The sequence below is a fragment of the Crassostrea angulata genome, chromosome 3, assembly GCF_025612915.1.
Source record: "Crassostrea angulata isolate pt1a10 chromosome 3, ASM2561291v2, whole genome shotgun sequence".
Taxonomy (NCBI): domain Eukaryota; kingdom Metazoa; phylum Mollusca; class Bivalvia; order Ostreida; family Ostreidae; genus Magallana; species Magallana angulata.
In genome coordinates this window covers 45,484,635-45,509,866 of record NC_069113.1, presented here as the reverse complement: position 1 = coordinate 45,509,866, position 25,232 = coordinate 45,484,635, and the positions used below count along the sequence as shown (strand labels likewise).

At 34.4% G+C, this 25,232-nt stretch overlaps 4 protein-coding genes across 4 annotated transcripts; 3 read left to right on the top strand and 1 right to left on the bottom strand.

Moving 5' to 3' along the window:
• The first annotated feature begins 3,282 nt into the window (after positions 1–3,282).
• On the top strand, positions 3,283–4,999 carry LOC128176915 (uncharacterized). Its single transcript, XM_052843435.1, has 4 exons — positions 3,283–4,007; positions 4,103–4,312; positions 4,477–4,750; positions 4,842–4,999. Exons 1-4 carry the CDS (start codon positions 3,300–3,302, stop codon positions 4,997–4,999), a joined length of 1,350 nt encoding a protein of 449 aa, XP_052699395.1. The 5' UTR covers positions 3,283–3,299.
• A 3,732-nt stretch (positions 5,000–8,731) lies between these two features.
• On the top strand, positions 8,732–12,291 carry LOC128178339 (beta-microseminoprotein-like). The gene is made up of 3 exons (XM_052845459.1): positions 8,732–8,890; positions 10,908–11,028; positions 11,967–12,291. The coding sequence occupies exons 1-3, from the start codon at positions 8,806–8,808 to the stop codon at positions 12,097–12,099; spliced, it is 339 nt and encodes a 112-aa protein (XP_052701419.1). The 5' UTR covers positions 8,732–8,805; the 3' UTR covers positions 12,100–12,291.
• A 9,238-nt stretch (positions 12,292–21,529) lies between these two features.
• LOC128175341 (uncharacterized) lies at positions 21,530–23,426 on the top strand. Its single transcript, XM_052840882.1, has 4 exons — positions 21,530–21,708; positions 21,984–22,087; positions 22,330–22,454; positions 22,911–23,426. The coding sequence occupies exons 1-4, from the start codon at positions 21,581–21,583 to the stop codon at positions 23,424–23,426; spliced, it is 873 nt and encodes a 290-aa protein (XP_052696842.1). The 5' UTR covers positions 21,530–21,580.
• Positions 23,427–23,883: 457 nt separating this feature from the next.
• LOC128176914 (uncharacterized) lies at positions 23,884–24,893 on the bottom strand. The gene is made up of 3 exons (XM_052843434.1): positions 24,870–24,893; positions 24,531–24,707; positions 23,884–24,438 (listed from the first exon to the last, which is right to left on the bottom strand). The coding sequence occupies exons 1-3, from the start codon at positions 24,891–24,893 to the stop codon at positions 23,923–23,925; spliced, it is 717 nt and encodes a 238-aa protein (XP_052699394.1). The 3' UTR covers positions 23,884–23,922.
• Positions 24,894–25,232: the final 339 nt, after the last annotated feature.

The window sequence follows — 25,232 nt, the reverse complement described above, 5'->3', positions numbered from 1 at the left end:
TTAAAAATCAACGAAAGTTCCTCAAAAAATCCCGGAAATCACCTGGATTTTTTGGAATTTACAATCTTACGCTTGCGCATAACATTCACGCTAACGGGATCTTTAGTTTATGTTTCCACAATATCACATCTGCATGAATAAGCTCAGAAATACGGGGAAATTTTCATTGGACATTTGCTATATATTCTGTTTGTATATATTAATGATTTTTTATGAGAGAAAGTATAAAATAACAAATATACATGTACATTTCAATTAAGTACTTACTTTTGTCTTCGTGATGACAAAAAATATTTGATTACATGCAAACAAGTTACATTATATTTGTTAGGAGAGTGAAGAAGATATAATATGTTTTATCATAAAAATATAAGGTCCTACAGACCCAGTTTTACAAAGAAAATACGTGAGCATTTGTGAAAAGGTGTTGAATTCTTCCATTCTATGGATTGAAATTTGTAGTTGAAAGGTATTTGCAGTCTCAAAAAGGTTTGTTGTGATGTATTTGACTGTTATTTTCAAGGCAACTTTATTAACTTTCCAGAGCGATTCTGCAATTTTCTGCTACACTACGGGCATTCTATCTGTGGTGAGGGCATTTCCCGAGACACAGATTATTAAAAAAAAAAAGGAAAGTGTAGTGAAATTAATAGCATTATTGTAGGCTTATAGCTTCGTTATGTAAATGTCAATAATAAGGTGTGTCGATGTACCTATTTCGGAAATGTCCGATATGCAATGTCAACCCGTGCACGCACGGGTCAAAGTCTAGTAAAGAACTAAAGCCAACTATGTATGATTTTGGCCCGGTATATCCGTAAAAATCAAACTTCATTACTTTGAAGCCAATTTGTTGTCAGTTACTTATGACACATTTGTCTTTACATTTCCGCCTCGAAAATTTTTCGGGAAACACCACGGACGCTTTTATATGAGCTAAAACCGGACACGGTAAGGTAAAATCGGCTAATTTTTACAGATACGCTCAGTTATTTTTATTGATTTCATATAGGCGCCAACCTTAAACCAAAATAAAATTTTACATAGAGATACATTGATGAAAATCGAATAATAATTAATCGGTTTTGTGTTGGTTTAAGTGTGGCGCCATACTTTATTTAACTATTTTTGAATACATTGACGCAATCCGGATTTGCGTTTTATACTTGTTAAGACAATATTAATTGAATTTATCCCCCATTTCAAATAGTTAAACTCTTGGATATCGTAGAATTCCTGTGTTTTAACGTAAAAATAAAAATTCGAATCTCTTATTCGCATTGATTCCGACGAACGAGTTACCACATTAAAAAGGGATTTTCCAGTATGCTAAAAATAGATATTCACTGTCAACACAACGATGGATCTGTCAAACCAACAACCTATTACCCCCTGAAAACAAGATGTGAAATTATGAGATATTGGCGTGGTAAGTATTTGTTTCTTTTTATTAAACGTAGAGGAAAACTATTGACAGCGATATTTAAGGTGAAATGAATACTGCTGCTGTCGTCTGCGGCGCGGTTTCTTCTGCATGTCGCCATTTTCGGCTTGTGTCTGAACTATATCACGAAGCGTCAAATGCAATACACAATTTAGAATATCGAATCAAACTAGTACCTAGTTAATATTGACTTATTTAATCAAAGTTATTGCTTTTGTTTTTTACTGAGCCCATCAGCACCCGGATTTTCTATTGTATGAAGTCTTTCTCACTAGGACAGTATCATGGATAGCATGTAGCATATTTTAAAAGTTCAGATAATATGAATCTGCATAATAAGTGCCTTCAAGGCTAACAAATTAATTGTTTTATAGATATGGGAAATTACATAATATTATTGTTGTGGAATGTTGACAGCCCCTAATTTTGAGAGTTACCTTTCTTGGAAATAAACTTTTTTTGCGATGATTTTTTATATATATTTTCAGCATTTCTTATCACCTTCAAAAAAATGATAATCAATAAAACAAATTAACACAATAATTTGTTATTTATATACATTATAACATAATTAAGAATGGGGAAATCTGAATAAGGTTTATATCTAAATTGCATATTATAATATTTTCAAGTTAGTATTTTTCTAATCAAACAAATGAAAAATATCCAGAGGTGGATCCAAAGTGGTGTTATAAAGCAAAATTAAGCAGTGATATCAAAATCGAAATGTCCTGCTTGTAAACAATTCAAAGTTCATTCAGATGAAGATCCTGGTTTAAAGCTAATGTGTTTTATGCACACAATGTATATATATGTATATTACATGTACATTTTACTATTACACTAGAGAACAATAACAGATTAGATATATAAGAGGAAATGTAAGTCATAAACTGATAAGTAAATAATGCTTTGTGAGATCATCACAAATAAATGTTTAAGATTGAATATGAATTAATGATTGAATTCAGATTTCCCCAATGAATATGTGCAATTCGCATTGCACTTACTGTAACGTTAACTGAAATTATAAAAGATAATTTTTTTTAGTTCAGTTTGATGTGATTTAAATTGTCTATACGACATACTGAAGAACAATTATAACTATTTAGCTCCAGAATAATTCTAATGTTAAATGCACATGATCTAAAGCCAATTTAGAAACGCAACATTACTGTAGAAAATATTATGAAATATAACTTATAAATGAGTTACTGGTACCCATTTTGTTATTATTTTACAGATAATGCCAGGACACAAATTGTGTTTTGTGTTCGAAACGAACAAAACCTAAGGAAAGACGCCACATCGACAAAAGCATAAGAAAATATCTGAAGAAAAAATTTCTGTTTGAAGGAAAAGAAAATTCAGTCATCTGCAGTAAATGTAGGAACATATATTACAGAGAAAAGTCATGCCATAAACCCACTGAAACTCAACAATCTGTGAGTTCATCTTCTCAAACAAGTGACAGCAGACAGTTATCTAGTCCACCTTCAGTATCCTTGCAACTTCTTTCCACAGCAAAGACTCATGCATATTGCATCGTTTGTAAAAAGCCTGGACCAAAACTTGTTGTTATATCCCCAGAGTGTCGCACAGCCGTGTTTATTCAACACAATGTTTTGATTCCATCTGGAAATAGATGCTGTCCCGCACATGTGAAAGATGGACTTTTAACAAGTGCAGCCATAGAACAACTTCCAACAACAGATCATGCATTTGTCAACAGAACCGCCATCCTTAGTTTACTGCAGCACATGCGCGTTCTATGCCAAAGAAATGAACAAACCCATCTTGACTTTGATGATCTACAAACTCTTACAGATTCTGTCTATCTCTGCTTGGACTTAGTATGGACAATTTCCAAACTCTTTGTGACTGTTTGAAAGATCATGTTAAACAGACACCATCTAGAAGTTTACGAAAATCTACAGCCATATTTTTATGCAAGTTGAAATCTGGATTATCAAATCAAATACTGTCAACTTTATTTCGTACTTCAAAATCCAGTTTAAGAAGAGCAATCAGTGCTGTTAGAAATGCGATGATGACTTGTTTTGTCCCATATAATCTTGGATTTGAACACATCACAAGAGAAGATGTAATCAACGACCACACTCGCCATCTAGCCCAAACATTGTTCGGCGACATAGACAAGAGTCAGGCCATACTGGTTTTAGATGGAACCTATATATACACCGCCAAGAGCAACAACTTCAGATACCAACGCCGCTCTTACAGCATCCACAAAGGAAGGTCGCTCATCAAACCCATGGTAATCGTGACAACCACAGGCTATTTTGTCTCGATTCAAGGACCATACCTAGCAGACCATAAAAACAACGATGCGTCAATCCTTGAACATATCATGAAAACAAATGCAGAGGACATCAAGAATTGGCTAAGTGAAGACGACATTTTCATCGTTGACAGAGGATTTAGAGATGCTTTGCCCCTGCTTGAAGATTTAGGCATTCAAGCAGAAATGCCTCGATTTTTAGAGAAGGGACAAAAACAGATGAGCACTAGTGATGCCAATAAGAGCAGACTTGTTACAAAGGTAAGAATTCTGAAAAAAAAGAAATATTATCAATGCACCATGTTTTATATACAACTACTGACAAAATTTGTATCTCTGATTTTATCCTTGAACAGATAAGATGGGTAGTTGAGTCATCCAATGCCAGAATCAAAAGGTGGCGATATTTGGACCGTACCCTCCCTACAAATCAGATCCCTTTCGTTGGAGATTATGTCAGAATTGTATGCGCCCTGTCAAATAAGTTCTTCCCACCTCTGAGCAAAAGTCACAGTATAGAGGAAGACGAGGCAGACGCAGCTAAAATGCTTTATCTGTCTAAACAGGTACGACTAATCCGGGTACTTAATCAACACTGAAAAAGGAGACATATTTTATAAATCATTTAACATTTTACCGAGCTTATCCCACATAAGTAAATAAAATAAGATATGTGAATTTAATATGAAATGTAAAATTTAATGGATTGCTTAATTGTGTTTTTTAACAGGTAAATAATCTCCAACGATTGGTTGAAGATAATGGTCTAAACAGAAGGCCAACTCAGTGGCAGCCAGTCCCCGAGTGTGGAATAGAGAACTTCCCCACCCTGGACGAGGAGCAGTTACGGAACTTGACTTGCGGGACCTATCAACTGAAGCTTTCTCGCAGCTATATCCAAGAGCATATTGATGGGGACTGTGACATTTGGTTCCATAAGGATAATGACAGGCTACTGCGGGTAAAGATTCAGAGTCGCCACGGCATCATCAAAACAGTACTTGGTATGTATTGAGTTCTCTGACTGTTCGGTAGATGCATGGTACTGTACATGCAGGGCAGGTGCCAGAGTAGTGGGTATGTGCTCCCATATAGCGGCCATCATTTGGTACCTGTCAAAAGGAAGACATGAGGACGGGAAGTACGGTGTGCGTGATTGGGGTGAGCATGTTCTTGATGCAGCAGACATTCCACCTCCCGTTGATGAGTCTGACAGTGATGCGAGCAGTTGTGACAGTGTACCCGAGGAATGAACAGTTACTGGTTGTGGTAGTTGATATCATAATTGTCTTAGCCATATTACCATTGCTCTGTATATATAAGATGAAACTGTTAAGTTACCGACAGTTCGTATTTTGATCTTTTAATTACTTGTTCCTGTTTGTGTGAGTTTTTGTTGTTGTTGTTGTTGTTTTGAGGATATTAATTATATAATGTTTAGAATTCCATTGTATTGAAATGCTGTACATGTAGTAGTGATGAATTTGAGAGAGAGAGAGAGAGAGAGAGATAGAGAGAGAGAGAGAGGCAATGAACTGAATCCAATGATAAATATAAAGTACTGTATTTATCATTGTCTAGATGTATGTATTTATTATTAATTGAAATTGTTCCTGCTCTCTTTTTCATTAGATTTAAGAGTTTTAAATTTTTATCAAGTACATAACTTTTAAATACATAACTTATTTACTTAGAATTACATTTATCTGACTGTTTTACTACTCATATGTCTTTTCTTTAGAAAAATTATTCTTGATATATTTATTAATTGAATCGAAAATATTTATCTTATGATAATTGGATTTAGATTTGTTTTCTTGTGTATTTCATTTTTTTAAAATTGTAATTAACTTATATAATGATAATAATGGGTGTATATGCTGTACAAGAATCTGTAAATAATCGTCATTTATAATACATCCAATGACACACAAGATAAATTTATTGATATGTACATGAATATTATTTTTCAATGTTATTGTTGTATTAATGAATAAAATCAAATCTAATTTCAACAAAATTATTTTGAAAGTTTTTTCTAATTTAATCAACCTTTTATGTTTCTATCCACTTGTAATTATGAAACGAATAGAGATATCGCCAAAAAGTAAATTATTCTAGGAAGCAAATATTGTGACCATTAATCTCACAAAATATGACTAAGTTTGGGAACAGGGCCGATTTTCATAGTTTCTGGCTTTAGTTCTTTGAAACATATGCAGTGGGCTCAGATATCCGGACGCCAGATAACCGGACGTTTCAGTTTACGGACGATTTTATTTGGGAACAGAATTTTTTATACGTTATTTTGTCTCATTTATCCGGAATTCCGCGTTCCGGATCCGGGCGGTCTGTTTTTACCACAAAACGCTGATTTACTACTAATCTTAATTGCTTCATCTAACCGGACGGTAAAATTTGATGATACCCTACTCAGTACAAAAAATTACCCCTTTCAATTAAGTTTGACACCTTTTTTAGGTGCTAGACCCTCATGAGTAGCTTGTATAAACACACTGACTTTCCAAATCACTTTCAAAAATTGGAAAATTGCGATCAACAGTGTATCACACACATATCACACTTGGAAACAAAGAACATAGCTAGATTCGGTTATCATAATTGTCCGGTTAATATTTCATGACAAAATAATAAAATAAAGCAGAGTTCTTTATATCTAAAAACGTTCACAACAACAGACAACTCTATCATGTGTTGCTATATGGTATGAAAGGCAAAAAAAAAAACCCCTAGTATCAACACTGGGAGCCATTGTATACAAATACATTATCATTCATGACAACAATAGACATATTTCAGATATCCGGACGCTTCACCTATCCGGACGATTGGACTTGGGAACGAAAGCGTCCGGATAACTGAGGCTCCACTGTGTCGGTTTCGGAATACGTTTCCGGTCCAATAGATCGTAGTTCATTGACCGGCAGTTTGCACACTATTGACCGGCATTTAAATGGATCGGTTTTAACAGTAAAGAAAAACTTGATATGAATAGAAAATAGACGTTTATTCTGTAATAAAGATAAGGTAACAATGTGTTTTATTTTAATTAACTTTGGCCCCTTGGGCTAAAGTTTAGACCCCAGCTTGATGCTCAATCAAATGCTAAATATATGGAATTCCCTATGGTACTCGTGTTGCCGTGGCTCTGTTAGCCACTTCATTGAAACTTTCTGAACATCTAGATATAAACCAATACAGTTTTCTTAAAGGGACTTGGACACGATTTGAGCTCAAATTTTTCCAAATTTATTTTTTCATTTTTAATGTCTTGAATGGTCAATATGGATGTTGGTAGTGCTTTGTCAAAATTTGAAAGATAAATATCGAGTTACAAGCGAGTAACAGATGTTAGAACTCTTTGTTTTGTAAACAAATCTCGAGTCCTATGTGTTGAACTGGTATAATTATCAATCAGATGTTGAGAACTTTTTGTTGCCGATAAAATTATTTATGAACACATTGAATCAGATTATCTGGTTTGGACATGTTTTTTGTCAAAGAAACGTTAATTTCTTTACCTTGATTTATTTCTAAACAAATATAAGGGTCGAGCTTTGTTTACATAACAATGTCTTCTTTCCACTGTATCGCGCTTGTGAAATGATTTCCAACATTCAAATTTTGGTGAAACATCCAAAATACACAAGTAAACTATTTTATACATAAAAATCAAAAATAAATTTTCATCTTAAATCGTGTCTAGGTCCCTTTAAGTGGAACCATTTCATCCGAATGAACTGGTTGGTGATGCACCAGAATAAATAAGAGGCATTCTCTCAACAGTTGGTCTAAAATGTTCCTTACCAATGATGAGAGGGAGGACTTTCAGCTTCATGATGCATTCCTTTACATCATCCCATTTCCTGTATTGAGATCAAATCAAAGTGAACAAAACACCTGTATTTAATATATAGTTTAATGACTTTAAGGGTTCCCCATTTACATCTTACATTCTATTTGAACATTTAATGAAATTACCAACTTACTCACTGACTTGGGTTACCATTTAATTAAACTTTTCTGATGATTCATTCATGTAAATACTTCTTAAAAATTCAACTTTGTTTGTAAAATTTCAGTTTAAATATTAGCTGTAGTTATTTATAAGCATACGCATACTTAATAATTTAAAAAAGATCAACCACTATTATTATGCATTTAGACTTCAATAAAACCAGAAAACTATTGTTTAGAATCACTTTATATCACACAACGGTAAAAAATAAATATGAAATAATCTAATCATTAAAAAGTTTATGTTGTAACTCTTAATATTTCTCATCAATTGAATATTGTCAAAATAAATATTGAAGTCATATTAATTTGCTACACTCTCCTTTAAGTACTAATTCTGAGTAAACTGTACGATTGACATTGACGGTTTCTGATACGCGAATAATCATTTTAACAAAAAGTGTTATGAATATATATAAAAGAATAACATGTATTTGTATAATTAAACTAATACTAGTAAACTGTAAACAATAATACCAATGACTCTCCATACCCTTCACACGCAAAATATAATTTTCTTAATTAAAAAAAACAACATTTTTAATGACTCAAAAAGGGTCCTTAATTTATTTTGTCAAGCATTGTACTCTTATTTACGTAAGCACCTTGTATGTTGTCGATTTGACCATTTAAACACAACTACATGTAGTGAATTGGATAAAGTATAATTACGAATACACAATATAAAATAATTTAAAAAATGAAATACATGTTCAAGTACATAATGTTTTTAACGTTCATTTGGACTGCACCGAAAAAAACTCCGAATGTTTACTATTTAAATATGTTACATGTAATGTAGTACAAACAGTTTTAAAAAATGATTATTCATTGAGCAACGAATTAACCTTTCGGGGAATATGTCATCACGCCATCAACTTTCAAACTATCCTTGCTATTTTCTGTAATTCATAAAGCGCACCTGATTATGACAACCATTAGAGCTCGAGGCATTGAACAAAGTATAAAATCGTGACAGGCTGTGTTATTTGGTCGTATATTTCTGACTAGTTCTGATGAGATGGAGCGTTTAATTCTGTTCATCTTTACTTTCTCCGTCTTTTTTGTGTACTCTGAGGCTGCATGTTCAACTGATACAGGAAATGGTAGGTATTTCTTATGCACTTATTTACTCATCTTCGCTAGCCAAGGGTTTTCGGTCCACTCTGCTCCCCGGATTTCATTACGAAAACTCGGTGACAAGCTCCGTTTTATGATTGGCTGCAGCTGCAAGTAGCTGATCCAATCGCAGTGCTTGTAAATATAAACTTTAAAAGAAAACACATGTGTGATCTTTCGTAAAACATTCGGTGCTTTTAACAAGTTGAGGCACAAGTTCTCGAGTACAGTGCCTCCCCAACGATGGTCTAAGCAGATCGCTTTAAAAACCTACATATTTTACCGGGATAATACATTGTCATTTTTATGCTCGCGTGATAGCATGGGAAGTAAACATGGCGAATGTAGAAGTTGCCTATCCCGTTAGTATATTCGTTCCTATTTTGGTGCTTTCCCTAGGTTATAACTTAATTCGTATTTAATAGCATCGTTAATTATGTACCGATGTTCGGTAGTCAACATGTTTTCAAATTGTATTAATGCCGTAGTGTATATATAACCCGTTGTTTAATTCGATTAAAATGTAAATATGCAAGGGGCGCAACTCAAGTTGCTCGCTAGATAGCGCCACCACATCACCGAGTTTTCGTAATGAAATAGGGTTTATGGGGAGCAAAGTGGACCGAAAACCCTTGGCTAGCGAAGATGTTATTTACTCGAATCAATAAATAAATATTGTATTTATGATATTGAATCAGTAGCTGTCATTCTTATTTGACTCTTGAGACCAAAAGTTTCTGGTCTTTCAAAAACTGTAGCATTTGTATTGTATACTTAGTAATATTTACACGCACTGTTCAATTACAATTACAATTTTTGAAATTCTAAACATTTTTGTTTTCTTAAAAATGATGAAAGTTTTCAAAAAAAAAAAACAATTACTTTTTTCCCAATTTAAATATGTTAATGCTTTTTCCCGGAGTAAAATTATTAAACAAGCTATAACTTATTTCATACTTAATGTGTATTGCTCTAAATACACGCATCAACAGCGAGGATTATTGAAAAGTTTAGTAGGATTTACGCTAAGATTTTACGGTAATCTATATAAACGATATGCCGGTCTGTAAATATTGAACAGTTTTTTTTTTCTTCACTAATGGAAGAGTCCCGAGTCCAAAGCTAAACTACGGTAAATAAAAAGTTAAGTGTGAACGGAAAGGTTTATTATTTAAATTAATATTTAGTATAAAATGAATGAGATTTGAGTGCATCATACGAGACAGTGAAAGAAGGATGCGGTGAATTATGGGAAATCCTCTATTCGTCAATATATATCCTTGCATCAATAATGTTTTGGAAATTGCAAGTTATCTTTGGTTGTCTCTTCTCGCTTCCCAATGATAATAGACCAATATTAAAAAGTCTTGACAAATCAATATAAACACTTCATCTAATTAAAAGCGAAATATTTTTGGATAATTATGAACATATTAATATTTGTCTTAATGATAATAAATTATGATGTACAATTATAACGCATTGTTATATCTTTATATTTCAAATAAAGTACGTTAATATGGTCCAAAAAATGAAACATGAATATTTTTTAGGGTACTTCACTACACCCAGACTTATACTTTTTAAGACATTACGTCACAAGATGGCGATTTAAATGGTTTGTTAAATTGTTTATGTCGTTCGATTAGGTTGTATATTGTCGTCGCTCAGTGGCTAAAGTATTGGGCTTCTGAGCCGCAGATCATGAGTTCGAATCCGCCTGGAGCTTTTTCTTTATGTTAACTGAGTTAAATTTTTAAATTGTAATTTTTCATCTAAAATTGCACGTTTTTTTGCCTATTTGTCTTAAATACTTCTTATCCATTATGATATCTCTCATAATCAAGTAATTTTCTGCCTATTTGAGGAAATATTTCAAGGTGTAGTCAGCCACCCTAAGTGCCTCGATTTTGTCTTACATTTAGAAATGTGTTGCCAAAATGCTCAAGCAACATATTTTCTTTACAACAAATTGTTTATTTTGATGTTTTCTTTTCTTTTTAGGGTACTATTGTCGATATAAAGGAAGAATTATTTTGCCAGGCCGAAGTTATGAAAAAACAACGGGTCCAAATTGTTTCAAGTGCACATGTTCTGAAGATGGAACATTTTTAAGCTGTTGCGAGTGAGATATTTTTATCATTTGTTTCAATGATCAAGGCGCAAATGCAGTTAATTAAACAATAAAATGCCCTTTGGTGATTCATGCGGGATGTGAAGGTGACAATATTGCAGAAAAAAATAACCTGCGATAGCGGACGGCGAAAAAAAAAACCCACTGCAATGATCGCTACCTTTATACCCCGCATGAATCTCCAAAGAAAGTATTTTATTGTTTATATTTTCATCTTTATAAACAAATTTATAATTTTGTTTTTACTGTAAACCAACTTTATTCGCGGCGACTTTATATCACGATTTACTTCCGAGAAACTGGTTTGCGACGACTAATGTTCGCGACCGAGCCTTATCCATGCCCGTCTTGTTAAAACAACTATATGACAGTAATTTGCTCGCGGCGAGAAATATTTGCTGATAACAAGGTCCTTGCGAAAATTTCTCGCACGCAAATATAAGTTGGTTTACAGTAAATGAACTAAATTACTATTAATGCCCATGAGTACGTTAGCTCTAAAAATCGATAAATCACTCCTAGTGGAATTTGAGTCTGACATCATCATGTTTATTTCGTGTTATCCGTGATTTGTCTTAGGGCGCTGTAGGTTTCGATCATTCGGTAAACGGGGCATAGAGATTTCAGTCCTGTTTGTTTCTATACTTATATGAATTACATGTAACAATACTTTTCCATAGAAATAGAGGAAATCATACTCTGTAGATGTAAATATTATGCTATTAATCAATATATTTGGTTGTCACTGGTTCTGCTGAGAGTAAATTAACATTTGTACACATGCCGAATATTCCGTCTAGCTTAACATGAATATAATTATATTTTATGTAAACCGTAGAAAACATTTATTTCAATCTTGAGATTGATGAATCCAAATGAAACGATAAAACAATACAATTTCTAGTTCACACCTGTCATTTCTGTTTCAGTACTAGCACGATTATCACAAGCTTTCCGCAAGACAAATGTAAAGTTATACTGGTGGGATGTGACGAGAAAGCAGTCAGCAAATTCGACGAAAGCAAGCCCTGTCCAGGACCAATATCAGCCATTAAAGGATGAAATGTGTAAAAAAGAAACATTTACAAATAAACCATTATTTACAAATGAACGAGTCAATCAAATAGTTGTAATAATGTTAATTTGACTTATAATTACAAAATTTCACAAGAAAATTAAACATTTTTTACCTTTGGAAATGGCTTTCTCAGCTTTTCCATTACTTCTTTGCAAATTGTAAAGTGAATAAAAATCAAGTATGTTGGTACAACCCCCCCCCCCCCCAAAAAAAAAAAATAATTAAAACATACAAAAGCTCATACATATGAGCGTGTTAACAAAAGGGGGTCGATTATTGCTTGCGTTTATTCATATTAAGCCCGCAAGCATATTTTATCAAATAAAATCTTTCCATTTCCTAAGCTACCGAGTTATCTTAATCCCTGTTTCTTGTGTAAAGGGGGCTTCGCCCATATGGTCTAGAACTCATCGTGGCTTATTGTATGTTTTTGCTTTCCTCTTCTAAATAAATATCCCAATATTTTCGTCAAAAAGTTTTGTCATTCAATAGCTACCTGGACTTTTTTCTTACTCCGGTGACAACTTAAAAGATAACCAAGACCTCTTTAAAAGTAAATACAACTCTTTCTGTAAATTAATTACATACTTGATTCAAAACAACTACACGATTACATACTCAATTTATAACGCAAAAAGACCCCTTTATTACATAATTTGGTCGAGGAACATCCCGTCGAATTACTATGCTCGAGGCCGATTAATAGACTTTTGTTGTTAGTTGGTTCAAATTGTGGTGAAGACAGTAAAGTGAATAATTATACCATTAGGTGGCACGGGACAGTTTTTTGATACATTTCATCGAAGCCAGGGAATGTGTGTTTTCGGAACTTTTTAACTAAAACTTCCTCAGTTCCCATTCAGCACAAATCCCTTTAATTCACTCTTTATAAAGCCAATCACCAAATTCTGAAGGAAATTAGTAGTCAAAACCTGTAAAATTTTCTACATATTGTTATTTATGAGATTTTGACCCTTTAATATTTTGCTAATTTTTCATGATTTTTCAGCATTTTCGACCCCAAGCCAATTCCCTGCAAATGGTTGACCTTCCGTACCGGGTGTATCTTGCACTATCACATGTCAGAAACTTACTGTATACAGTATACAATGTCCCATCCACCTTCTTTTTGTGATATTTACCCTCCCGTCTGTAACTTGCAATTTCACTGTGTAAAGTCACAACAACAGCCATAGCCGCAGGATTCGCATTTAACTTCTGATTCTCATGTACCTAACATATTGCATATTAATTTCAACAAGAGACATTTCTCTAACTAAAGATAATCATTAAAAATCATTTCATGAATTTTAGCAACACTCATAAGCCAAGTACAGCAATTCTCAATTTCACAAAATATTGACAGTTACTGTATCCGACACTGTCTCTTGCTACCTTAGAGGTAAGCTGGTAAATTTTTTCCAGGTTGCTACATTGTCAAGCTAAGCCGATAGTTAACGGACTGTGTGATTGAGCGACAACAGACGGTTTTAAGCGATTACAGCGGCACTCTTCGCTCATTGCTGTGGCACGAATGCAAAGTATATATAGTTAATATTTAACATTTACATTAAACATTAAAAAAACATTTTTATCGGGATCTTTAAACGTTACCGCCCTCTATGAAAATTAAAATCCCTGCAGTATTCGTACTCGTGACCTGCGGGTTTGCAGACCGAGGCTACACCAATTGCGCCACAGAGATCGACATTAAATTTTTTGCGATGAAACTGTTTCACATTGCATTAAAATGGCCAGTCACGGGGGTCGAGGATCTTAATCATATATTTAAACCTGCAACAGACTTGTACAGGGGCCACATTCTAAACAACTGAAAATCAACAGTCTAACCTACTGAAAATCAGCAATATGTCAAGATACTTGCAAATAAATAATACCATATATTATAACATTTAAGTTTTTGACAGTAATATAAAATGATTACCTATGAAAAATTGGACACCAAATGTGGTCCCACCCTACCCCCGAAGATCATCCTTTTCACGAACTTAAATATTCGCTATTTGAGAACACTTTTATTACAGTTACAGCTTTTAAGGCAAATGGTTTTGAGACGATTTTTAAAGACTTCTCTCTATATAGTCCAATGTAAAACAAAAGGCCTAATGGCCTTGACGGTCACCCGAGTACCATAACCCTAAGATGGACCTGTTGGGGACTATCATGTGTATCATTAGGAAAACTAACGTGTCAACTAAAAACGTTAAAGCTAACACGAATTCATAAATACGCATTATTTCTCATTTATCTCCGACTTCCACCATTATAGTTCTCGATTTATATTGTAACGCTCATGGCTACTCACCCTTATATAAGGCCGATAGCACTATTCATGCTTCATTGCTTTCAGGTATTTCATTCACCCTATAACTGTACTGGTAGGGGATATCCAATGAACAACGATACAAGGCAGACTGAAATCCAGATACACATACATGTATTTCAAAAAAGTGGCCAATCAAGCAATGTCAATGATTTTTAAAAATGTAGAAACGAATCGTTTGTGTAGAAACCGAGGGAAACGATGTTACGTTGTTACTTTCGGATTTACTATCATCTATCAACTGTGTTGGATGTAGTGCCGCCATATTCTCTTTTGAGAAGTGGACAGGCATAGCCTACATCCACTGCTCTTCGTGTAAATATCGGAACCAAAGACGGTTTACGCTTCGACCATGTTTCGACTCCAGTCTCCCTGAATTTTCGCAACAGACCTTCTATTTCTACATTTTAAAGACAAATACATCTATATATCACAAACAAATCACCACTAACCCGCTGTCAAATCATTTTCGGAACTTCTACATTCCGGGTTTAAATTATGAGATCACTCGCCGACATTTACCCGTTTTCCAGAATCAAAATATGAGGGCTTGCGAAGAGAAGTGGATGTAGGCTATGCCTGTCCACTTCTCAAAAGAGAATAGTGCCTCCAAGGTATTAAAAAAGAAGCAGACAGTATGAACTCTGTATGAACGACATACGTGTTTGATGTGCATACAAAGGAAGCACTGTCTTTGCATAAAAATACGAATACCTAGGAAATCCTTTCAAAGAATAAATAACTATTTTGTGTTTTATTATTGTATTTCCCTTTTTTCATTTTTGAAAACATTTAGAAGTCTTGCAACCTATCGATCGGAAATCAACCGACCGAGTGTCTTTCTCGACCGGTATATATACCCAAGTGAGCGACCAAAGCTAATATGGCATGCAAACGCTTTTATGAATTCATGACAGCTTTAATATTTTTTGTTCTTTTCATGTGTTGATAAGTCGTACGTGAAACAAATCGTATCCTACATAAACTGCTCTTATAACTTAACAGGCTTGCATTGCCGATTAATTATAAATTCAGTATTTTTGAAAATTTGATTATTTTTTAAAGTTTACATTGGAGTTCATGTGAGAAATAAACGTCGAAAGAACAGTCGATAATGATCGAGTTAACTTTGTCAAACAAAATGAATAACAAAATATGAAACAATTTTTGTATTTATTTTCTTTCTTAAAGGGGCATGGCCACGATTTTGGTAAAAAATTATTTTAATGTTTACAATGCTTCAGTAAGGCATTTTTAATAGGCAACTAAAATTTGAGTTTCATCCGTTGATTATAAGCGAGTTACAGAGCTTACAATTCTTTGCTATGTAAACAAAGCTTTTGTTTACATTTTGAATGTTGAAGTGAAAATTCCAGTTTTAGACCTGAATGATTGTGTTAAATGTTAGGAACTGTTTATTTATGCTTAAAATGAAAGACATGAATAGAATTCCTGGGTCCCCCGCCGGTCAAGCAGTATACTAGTATCGACCAAGGCTGATTTAGGAACTTGACCAAGGTAAAAGTGGTGTAAACATTTGGTATAAATTTCATGTAAATCCGTCAAAATTTGTAGGCATGAGAGTGCTTGCAATGTCAATTTTTGGATAAAACGGAGTCATTATTGTGGTCAAAGTCCCATAACTCCAACAAAAAGTATTGACCAATGCTGATTTTCGAACTTGACCAAAGTATTAATAGTATAAACATTTGGTATAAATTTAATGAAAATCCGTCAAAATTTGTAGGCATGAGAGCGCTTACAAGGTCTTTTTTTTTTGGATAAATCGGAGTCATTATTGTGGTCAAAGTCCCATAATTCCAACAAAAAGTAACGACCAATGCTGATTTTCGAACTTGACCAAGGTAATAGTGGTATAAACATTTGGTTTAAATTTAATGAAAATCAGTCAAAATTTGTAGGCATGAGAGCGCTTACAAAAAAGTGTGAAGGACGGACACACGGACGGACGCCCGGCATTTCTATGTCCCCGCTCCGCGTTGCGGCGGGGGACAGAAAATAGACAAATCAGCTCGAAAAAGATTTTTCACTGGTATAATGAACCTACATAAACCAAAACAGGGCACGAGCCTTGTTTACATGACAGAAAATTGTGAGCCTTGGATCTGGCTCAAAACTCTACGCCTGACTCTCAAATTTCACATGATCATTAAAAACACATTCCTTTGTAAATAAAAACAGTAAAATTTAATTTGACCAAAATCTTGACCATGCCCCTTAAAATGCAGACAGTTTCTATTCATTATTAGCAGAAGTAAAGAAGATTTTTAGACATCGTATGCATTAACACTATATGAACATTTTGACACCAGCTCGAGTCAAAATCCCTATCCCGGGGGCATGAATTTTACAGTTTCAGAATGGTAAAGGACCTTCTGGTCTACATAATTATGAATACAGTTGTTTTACAGAAGTGTAGAAGTAGAAAAGATTTTTGAAAAACTGTTTAATCTTGGCCAATTTTGCCAATCTCTAGTGTCCCTGTGGTACAAAAGTTATGAAATTTGCAATTTATGATCCCCTAATTACCCAAAGATGCATCATACCAACTTTAAAAAGGACCAATTATATTAGGTCACCTGAGTGACTCAGATGAACTAAAAATCCAGCGACAAGCACATCTTGAAGTCAAGATGACTTCTTTGATTTGCTTCAACACAACTGTCATAAAACAACATATATTATTACATTCATTTTGAGAATGAAACTGATGCGAAAAGCTGATGCGAAAAGATACGAGTCATCCATCATCCATGATTAGATGGTTAGGCTTGTACAGAAATTAATGGTAGCGCCATTTGACAGCGTTTTGTTATTGCTAAATAGGGACGTAACAGGATTATCCTAAGACGAAAGAGACAATCAGCTAAGCAATGTTAGCAATGATATTCTAGCTATTTGGTTAACAACAATACATTCTCTTGACCATGCTGATGACGCAAATTTATTCCTTCTGGACAATATTTAACATGTATGCATGTTCATTAGATGCATTCATTAAAATTGAATTAATTACATTTTAGACAATAAACTGTAAGAAATATTATAATAGTTTTTTCCCTGTAATATCAGGCAATCTACATGGCAGTTATCAAAGAAAATGCTACAACGTTCACATTTTATGATGACAAAATGAATCATGAGTATTTGGAGCCCAGAGTAACAGCTGTAAACTAATTTTGTATTATCAACTATTGCATTCTCTTATTTATAAGTGGTAGTACAGCAGATTTTGAATATATCCATGTTATTATCAGTTATACAATTTGCTAAAAAGAAATCCCACATGACCTCAATGATGCAAGCAAGCTTGGATAGACTACATGATGAATCTTTAGACTATCACCAGATGCCAAAAGAACTGCCTCATGCTGACTTGCGTGATGATAGATCGAGAGCCAGAAGGCCAATATGTTGTATTTAATCGTGTTAAGTTTTACTTCTGGCTAAACTAGCTTAGGCATGTAATCTGCAGCTATCAATCAGCGATGCTTCTGAAAATGTAACGTTTTTCAACGTCTAAACAAAATGAAACAGAAATGACATCTAATTTGAATAATGACACCGTCTCTTCATTAATTAGTTCTAAACACGACGAAATGTGTATAATTTTTTGTAATATATGACACCAGCACAAGCCGTCATTACGTGTCAGGAATCCTTGTGAGCAAATAAGATCGAGGAAATCGGAGTTCTGATTGTTAATTAATAATTATTTGACAGACTTTGACCCGTGCGTGCACGGGTTGACATTTCATATGATTTCGGACCCTTACGAAATAGATATTACGACACACCGTATTGTTGACATTTACATAACTAAGCTTTAAGCCTACAATAATGCTATTAATTTCACTACTCTCTGCTTAGTTAGAATAATCTAACTGAGTCTCATGACAGGCCTTTACCACGGTTAAAATGCCTTCTGTAAGCCCTATTAAAAACCTAGTTGCTGTGAAGGCCATAGGCAAACTTAAAGATGTCTCACGACAAGAACCAGATGAAGGGCCTGTTTTCGACTTAAATTTTGCAAGAGTCAACTCGCCTATTCGATTAACTGTACTTTCAGCTTGTGAGTTGTGGACCAAATGGAGTCATTTCATTAATGAACAAATGCTAGTGTCAGACCTACAGGCTATTTCTTCCAAACATACCCACCGTGGAAACAATCACCAGCCAAACCATTTTAAAGTAGAAAAACCTTAAAACTCAGCTAAAACAAACACTGCGGATTGGAAATCTGGTATACCTTTACTGTGACCGGGACAAATCTAAAGAAAGGAGCAAGTACATCATAACAGTTATTGATGGAGACATGTGTCCTATGTACCTCAACATGTTTACTTGTTACCAAATAACTGTCAGTTCTTTCAAGGTGAAACTTGCAAAATGTTATCGTGTTCTCTCTGATATACAGGATCCTAAACCTCATTCAAGCCTTCCGATGCTACCATCTGAGGGATTATGACTGAACGCCTCTAAGTCAGAATCTCGCCCAGATCTACAACGATACTCTTTATGCACTTCGGCCTTGGGCAGCAACGATAAGTCGATGAAGATTCCGAAAATCCCTGTTCTATCCCACAGGGGCTCGGTTGTCAGACACTGAACTTTATAACAATTTATTCCCGAATAAAAAAATATACGTAAATGGTCATTCAATATATGTTCTATGGTATCAAAATAAAATCCGCCGTTAAAATCGCCCTTCATCGCCGTTTTAAAAAATGTGTATCATACGTACATTAAAAAAAGTAAAGGGACGACACTCGCCATCTTGGATTTATGGGGGGGGGGCTCAATTCACAGTTTATTTTCAGCAATTTATACCCTTTGCCTACCGGTTTCTGGCGAGATCTAGGTCACAAAATGATCCAATGACTTCTCCCTATACATTATATATGTATACATGCCGTATTAACCACTCAGTGACCCGAAACGTCCTCGATACCAGTCCATGCTCATCGAAAGCAACGGAAGTTTGCATCGAGCGACGCGACGCCTAGCGGCGAGTCTCCATATAAAGTCAGAGATTTTCCGAATGCATACGGTAAGTCCAGAGAGATCGTAAGAACCCGCAAAAATGGACAGCGACCAGGAAAAATGTGTAAACATTGCGGAAAATGGTCACAATCTATTGATAACAGGCCAAGCTGGAACAGGAAAGACATTTACAGTGAAAAATATTGTTCAAAGATTGAGACAGCAAGGTAAGAGCGTGACTTTAACCTGTTACACTGGCATTGCTTGCTTACAGTACAAAGGCCTGGGTGCAGTTACCTTGCATAAGTTTTCTGGATTAGAGGATGGTAGACATACAGACGCTGATCTATATCATTTAGTACAAAATGACGAACGTTTCAGAAAAACAAGGGAAAATATCCAGAAAACAAATATCTTGATAATAGATGAGGTGTCTATGGTTAGTTCAAAAATATTAAGACAAGTGGAATAAGTATGTAGACTAGCTAAAAACTGTCAAACCTATTTTAGATCTATACAAGTTATTCTATGCGGAGATTTCTACCAACTACCTCAGATTTCTACCAACTACCTCCGATGAAAGATGAGTTATATGGCGATTTTGGTCATTATTGCTTTGAGGTAGACTTCTTTAACAAAATTTTTCCTCACACTGTAACTTTGAAAAATGTGCATCGCTAGGCCGCTGTTGAGGACCATTTGATCACTGCAGTTAATGAATTAGAAAAAGGATGTGTTAGTGATGAAACCGTTAACTTCCTCAGATCTTTATCAAGGCCCTTACAATCTGAGACTTGTCTAAAATTATTTGCACGAAACTAAGATGTAGACATCTTCAACTATGAACGTTTACAGTTAATTAACAATCCCTTGAGAACCTTCATAGCAGAGTATGAAGGCGATCCTTTCTATTTGAAAAAGGTGCTTGCACCCAAAAAACTAGGAATAAAAATAGCAGCATCTGTAATGTTGTTAACTAACATAACGGACCAGTTAGTTAATGGTGCAACAGGAACTGTCATGAAAATTGAAGATGAGATAATAACAGTAGATTTTGAAATACATGGTGCGTGTAAACTCGTTAATTTACAAAGATTTAAATTCACAAAGTTTGATCCGGTGAAAAAAATTGTCGTTGCATCACGTTACCAATTTCCAATAAAGTTATGTTTTGGGGTTACCATTCACAAATCACAAGGCATGAGTATACCTAATCTTGAAATTGACTGCAAAGTTGCATGTCTTCCTGGGCAAATTGGAGTTGCAGTGGGCAGAGCAATAACAACAGACGGTCCGCGTGTCTTAAATTTTAGCCCTTCTCTCTGCAGAGAACACCTTTCAAAGGTATACAACTTCATTTATGCAAATGATATAGGAGAGCTCTGTGACTCATTGCATTGTTGCCAATCTCATTCTTGTGCCGAAAAAACTGTAAATGTGTTTGAAGAAGATGATTCTAGGAATTATGAATGGGATTCAGACAGTTTTGAACTTGATTGCTCGGAACAATTTTCCTTATACATAGACAGATTAGATGAACATAGCTACAGTAACTCTCAATGCCCAGAAGACTCAGTTTTACCTGAAATTAAAGACATCCTCCATGAAACACTTTTAGACTTTTTAAATTCTCCAGCAGAACAAGAGGCAAACCAAGCATTAGAGCATTTACTAGAAACGAAAAATTTGCTTAATGAGTGGTTTGCAGTTCAGTGTGCAAAAATGAAGGACATTTACAATTTGGCAACTTCTGGAGAATCTGTTGAGATGAAACAAAAGCACTTTACGGAGTTTTACACTTTATTTAATTCTTACCTAAAGTCAGCTTCATACTTGGATTCTCTGAGACATTTAATAGGTGATCTGAACAACTGTGGAAGCATTATCAAGCAGTTACTGACATCTGTAGTATTTCTTATTCAGCGTAACTTGTTACAAGAGAAAGCTTCAGCTGTTAAAACTGATACCCAGAGTATTTGTATCTCTCCGTCTCAAACTACTGAGTTGCCCTCTGCTGGTAAAGGAAAAATAAGATATGTTGGGGGTTACACAGTTGCCAAAACCAGGGGCGACTTCACTTGGAACAATCGTACGAACTAAAGTTACTCGCGTAACAAATGAACAGCATTTGTATCAACAATAGTGACATCATTTCACCTTTGACCTTAACCCGCGATGAACACTCGATAGCCCCTTGTACTCCTATGGTAAAGCGAAATACAAAGATGGCGGAGAAGGGTGCAACGTGAGTGCAGAGATGTTTTATTTCGTTGTTTATAACGTTATGTGACTTCATTTAAATCTTAAATGAATATTATTATGTTTATTGTCGTTTGATCCTTGTATATAATAATCAGAATAAATTCAAACTTAAATTTTTTTTTTTTACTTACAAATATCTTGCTCAAATTTGTCGTTAGGTCCGCGCTATATACTGCATGTGCTGTAGAAACTTTTTTTGCATGTCTATATGCATGTATATATGAAAAATTGTTCTAATTTACTAATTACTAATTTTAGAGTTAAAATCAAAGTGAGGCAGAAAAATAGCGAAGGAGAGTTGCAAGAAATGACTTGCGAGATGAATGAAGAATTGGCTATTTTCTTGAATAGCCCAAATGGGGGTAATGTTTTTTATTGAAGCTAAAAAGATATATAAACGAATGTTGCTCATTGTTTCTCATATTAATAATTATCCATTCTTGTTATATCATGTATATGAACTCTGTATTTAGTATACGGTTTGTGCAGAGTTCTTTCCGCTATGTATGCTTGTTTTATTTACCATTGGTGTATTTATAGTAACATATATTCTTTTAGATACATTCTGTGACACTGTTTTTATTTTAATATTGATGTTATTCAGATCCAGAGACTAAAGAATCAATTGTTAAAATGATTTTTGATACCCAAGCCCCCCAAGTGGAACAAGGTCCTGAAACTCCTGACAGTGTCCTACATACAGCGGAAACAGAAGATAGTGATCAAAAGGTACAATTTGGTCTCTTTAACATTGATGATGGAGACAAAATTCTGAACTGTTATGCCCCCAAACTCATAGAGATATATCTTTTGGAATCATCTGAGTCCGATTCTGGGTCTTATCCATCATCATGCTTGGCTTCAACAAGATGTTTCACCTCATCTTTATTCACTCCATCTCCTCCTTATCTGTGTACAGAGAATAATTTAATTCAAGTGGGCCCTAAAACATTTCTTACCCCAGAAGAGTTTCAGTCAAATATTATCCTGAAATTGAAATTGAATGACTACAATGAAAATGTAAAGAAGAAAAAGAGAAAAGTTAGGAAGAAATCTAAATGATGATGAGTTTAAAGGCAAAGAATGTGTTTAACAGATTAAAGTAGAAAAACAGTTCTCTTTACTGAGCATAACAAAAATTAAACATAATAAAGGAAAATGTAATCTAAAAAAAACTCTTTTTAGGTTCACATATGGAGTGAAACTGAAGAAAAGCAGCTAATTGCACTACGAACAGAAATGGATGATGCCTTCTACAAAAACAAAAATCATGAAACATTATGGCAAAAGATTTTTGAGAATATGAATTCGGCCGGAATTAAAGTCACCAAGCAGCAGATCATGAATAAGTGGAGAAATCTGAAAAGAAAATATAAAGAAACCATTGACTTAAACAAGAAAACTGGTAATGAGAAGCATGAATTCAAGTACCAAAATGAATTTGATAATTTGTTTGGACACAAGGCATCAACGAAAGCAGCAGTGTCATTTGACAGTGGTGTAAATGCAGAAGAAAGCAAGAATAAAAGAGAGATTGATAAGAAAGCAACACGACCCAAAAAGCGTTCTGCAGAAAATCTGCTAATGAAAATGGAAAATATGAACAAGGAAATGAGAGAACAGATGGAGCGGCATCAGGAGGAAAAGCTCAGACGCTTTGACAGATTGCTTGACATCATTGAAAAACAGGGTCAAAAATGATATTTTTAAAGTTGACATGTCTTCCACTCGACACATTGGTTTCCTTTTTTTTTTTTGAAGAAATACAGTTAGTAAAAAAGAATTCTTTATTCAGAAACCATTTTGTATATGAAGTTTAATAGGCTTTTTTGTTGAGTTTATGACCATAAAAACAATGAATAACGTCATAATGTGCCCAAATTTATCTGGAAGTGAGAAATGAAACAGATAAATTGACTATTTGATTTTAACAGAAATGGCTACTTTCTATTATTTACAATGAATGACGGCTGTACTTTTGGGGAAGTAAAAGGATCGGTTTTTTATTTTGTTTGACTAATAGAAATGTCATTATGATTGTTTTTGTTTGTTGTTGTTTATATCTTGATTTTGTTAAGTTTGATGCTCTTAAGAAAGATATTGATTTTTCACCAATTAAAGAAAGTCATTTTGTAGTTTTGATGTTTTATTCCAGTATATTACAATGGTTTTCTTGATATTATCAGATAAAAAGTAATCATGGTAGTCCCTGAACAAGTTGTTGCCTCCTCTGTATTCCATCTCTTCCATCGGGGTACACATTTGGATAATTATTAGGGTTGCCATTGTTCGGATCAATTGTCAGGAAATCCTCGACACCATCGTGATGCAAGATACAAAGATTGTGCAATATACATCCAGATACAATTGTCTTGATTATCTCCTCTAAGTCATGTACAGTTATTTCTTGTAGGCGCCGAAACCTTTGCTTTAAATGACCAATAGCCCTCTCTACAACTTGGCGTGCAGATGACAAAACTCGATTAAACCTTCTTTGATTTATGTTCAAACGGCCATTATCTTTAAATGGAGTGATCAACCAGGCCTTTAAGGGATATGCGCTGTCTGCAATTATGTACTTATTCACATCAAAGTACTGTCCAGCAGTTGCATTGTTAAAGAGACTTGAATTGCGTAGTACACGAGTGTCATGAGTTGATCCTGGCCAGCCTGTGTATATGTCCCGTAACATTAAATCAGAATCTACTACTACCTGTAATTTATAAAGTACATGTATAATTACATATAAGTACATGCATGGAATATTTTAATGAGGTAATAAATTGCACATGTTTCTATTAATACCTGGAGTTGTATGGAAGGGTAATGTTTTCTGTTAAAATAGTCATTATCTCCACCAATACAAGAAGACAATCTTATGTGGGTCCCATCCAGGGCACCAATTATGTCTGGAAGTCCACATAGAAGCTGAAAGTCTTGTGCAATACTATGTTGCTCAAGAAAATTGGGCCACTGTATGATCTAAAATAGTGTGATAAATGTCTGAATAAGTGTGCAAAAAATATTAAAAATTTCACCAAAAATGAAACATCAAAAATATTCCCTATAATTGCATTGTACACTAAGCGTTTAGCAATAAAGCAACCCCCCCCCCCCCCCCGTTTCTACAATAATTGCACATACTCGTAATGGCCATGGGGAATGCATTTGAGGTGCCGATGAGTATGAGGCGCCGTTTTAATATTTTTGAGGTATTTTCTGATATCAAAAAATAAATATTTATCAATAATTCGAATTATTGATATCAAAAAATAATTCTTGATATCAAAAAATAATTCTTGATATCAAATAATCATTTTCTGATATCAGAAAATACCTCAAAAATATTAAAACGGCGCCCCATAGATGAGATCACATAATTAGGCTAATACAGTGATATAGAGTAAAAATACCTTTGATAAGTTTTCATTGAATGCGCCATTCAACTCGTTTCTATTTATCTTATAAAACATTGGTCAAGCATAATAAACACCTGTATAGATATGC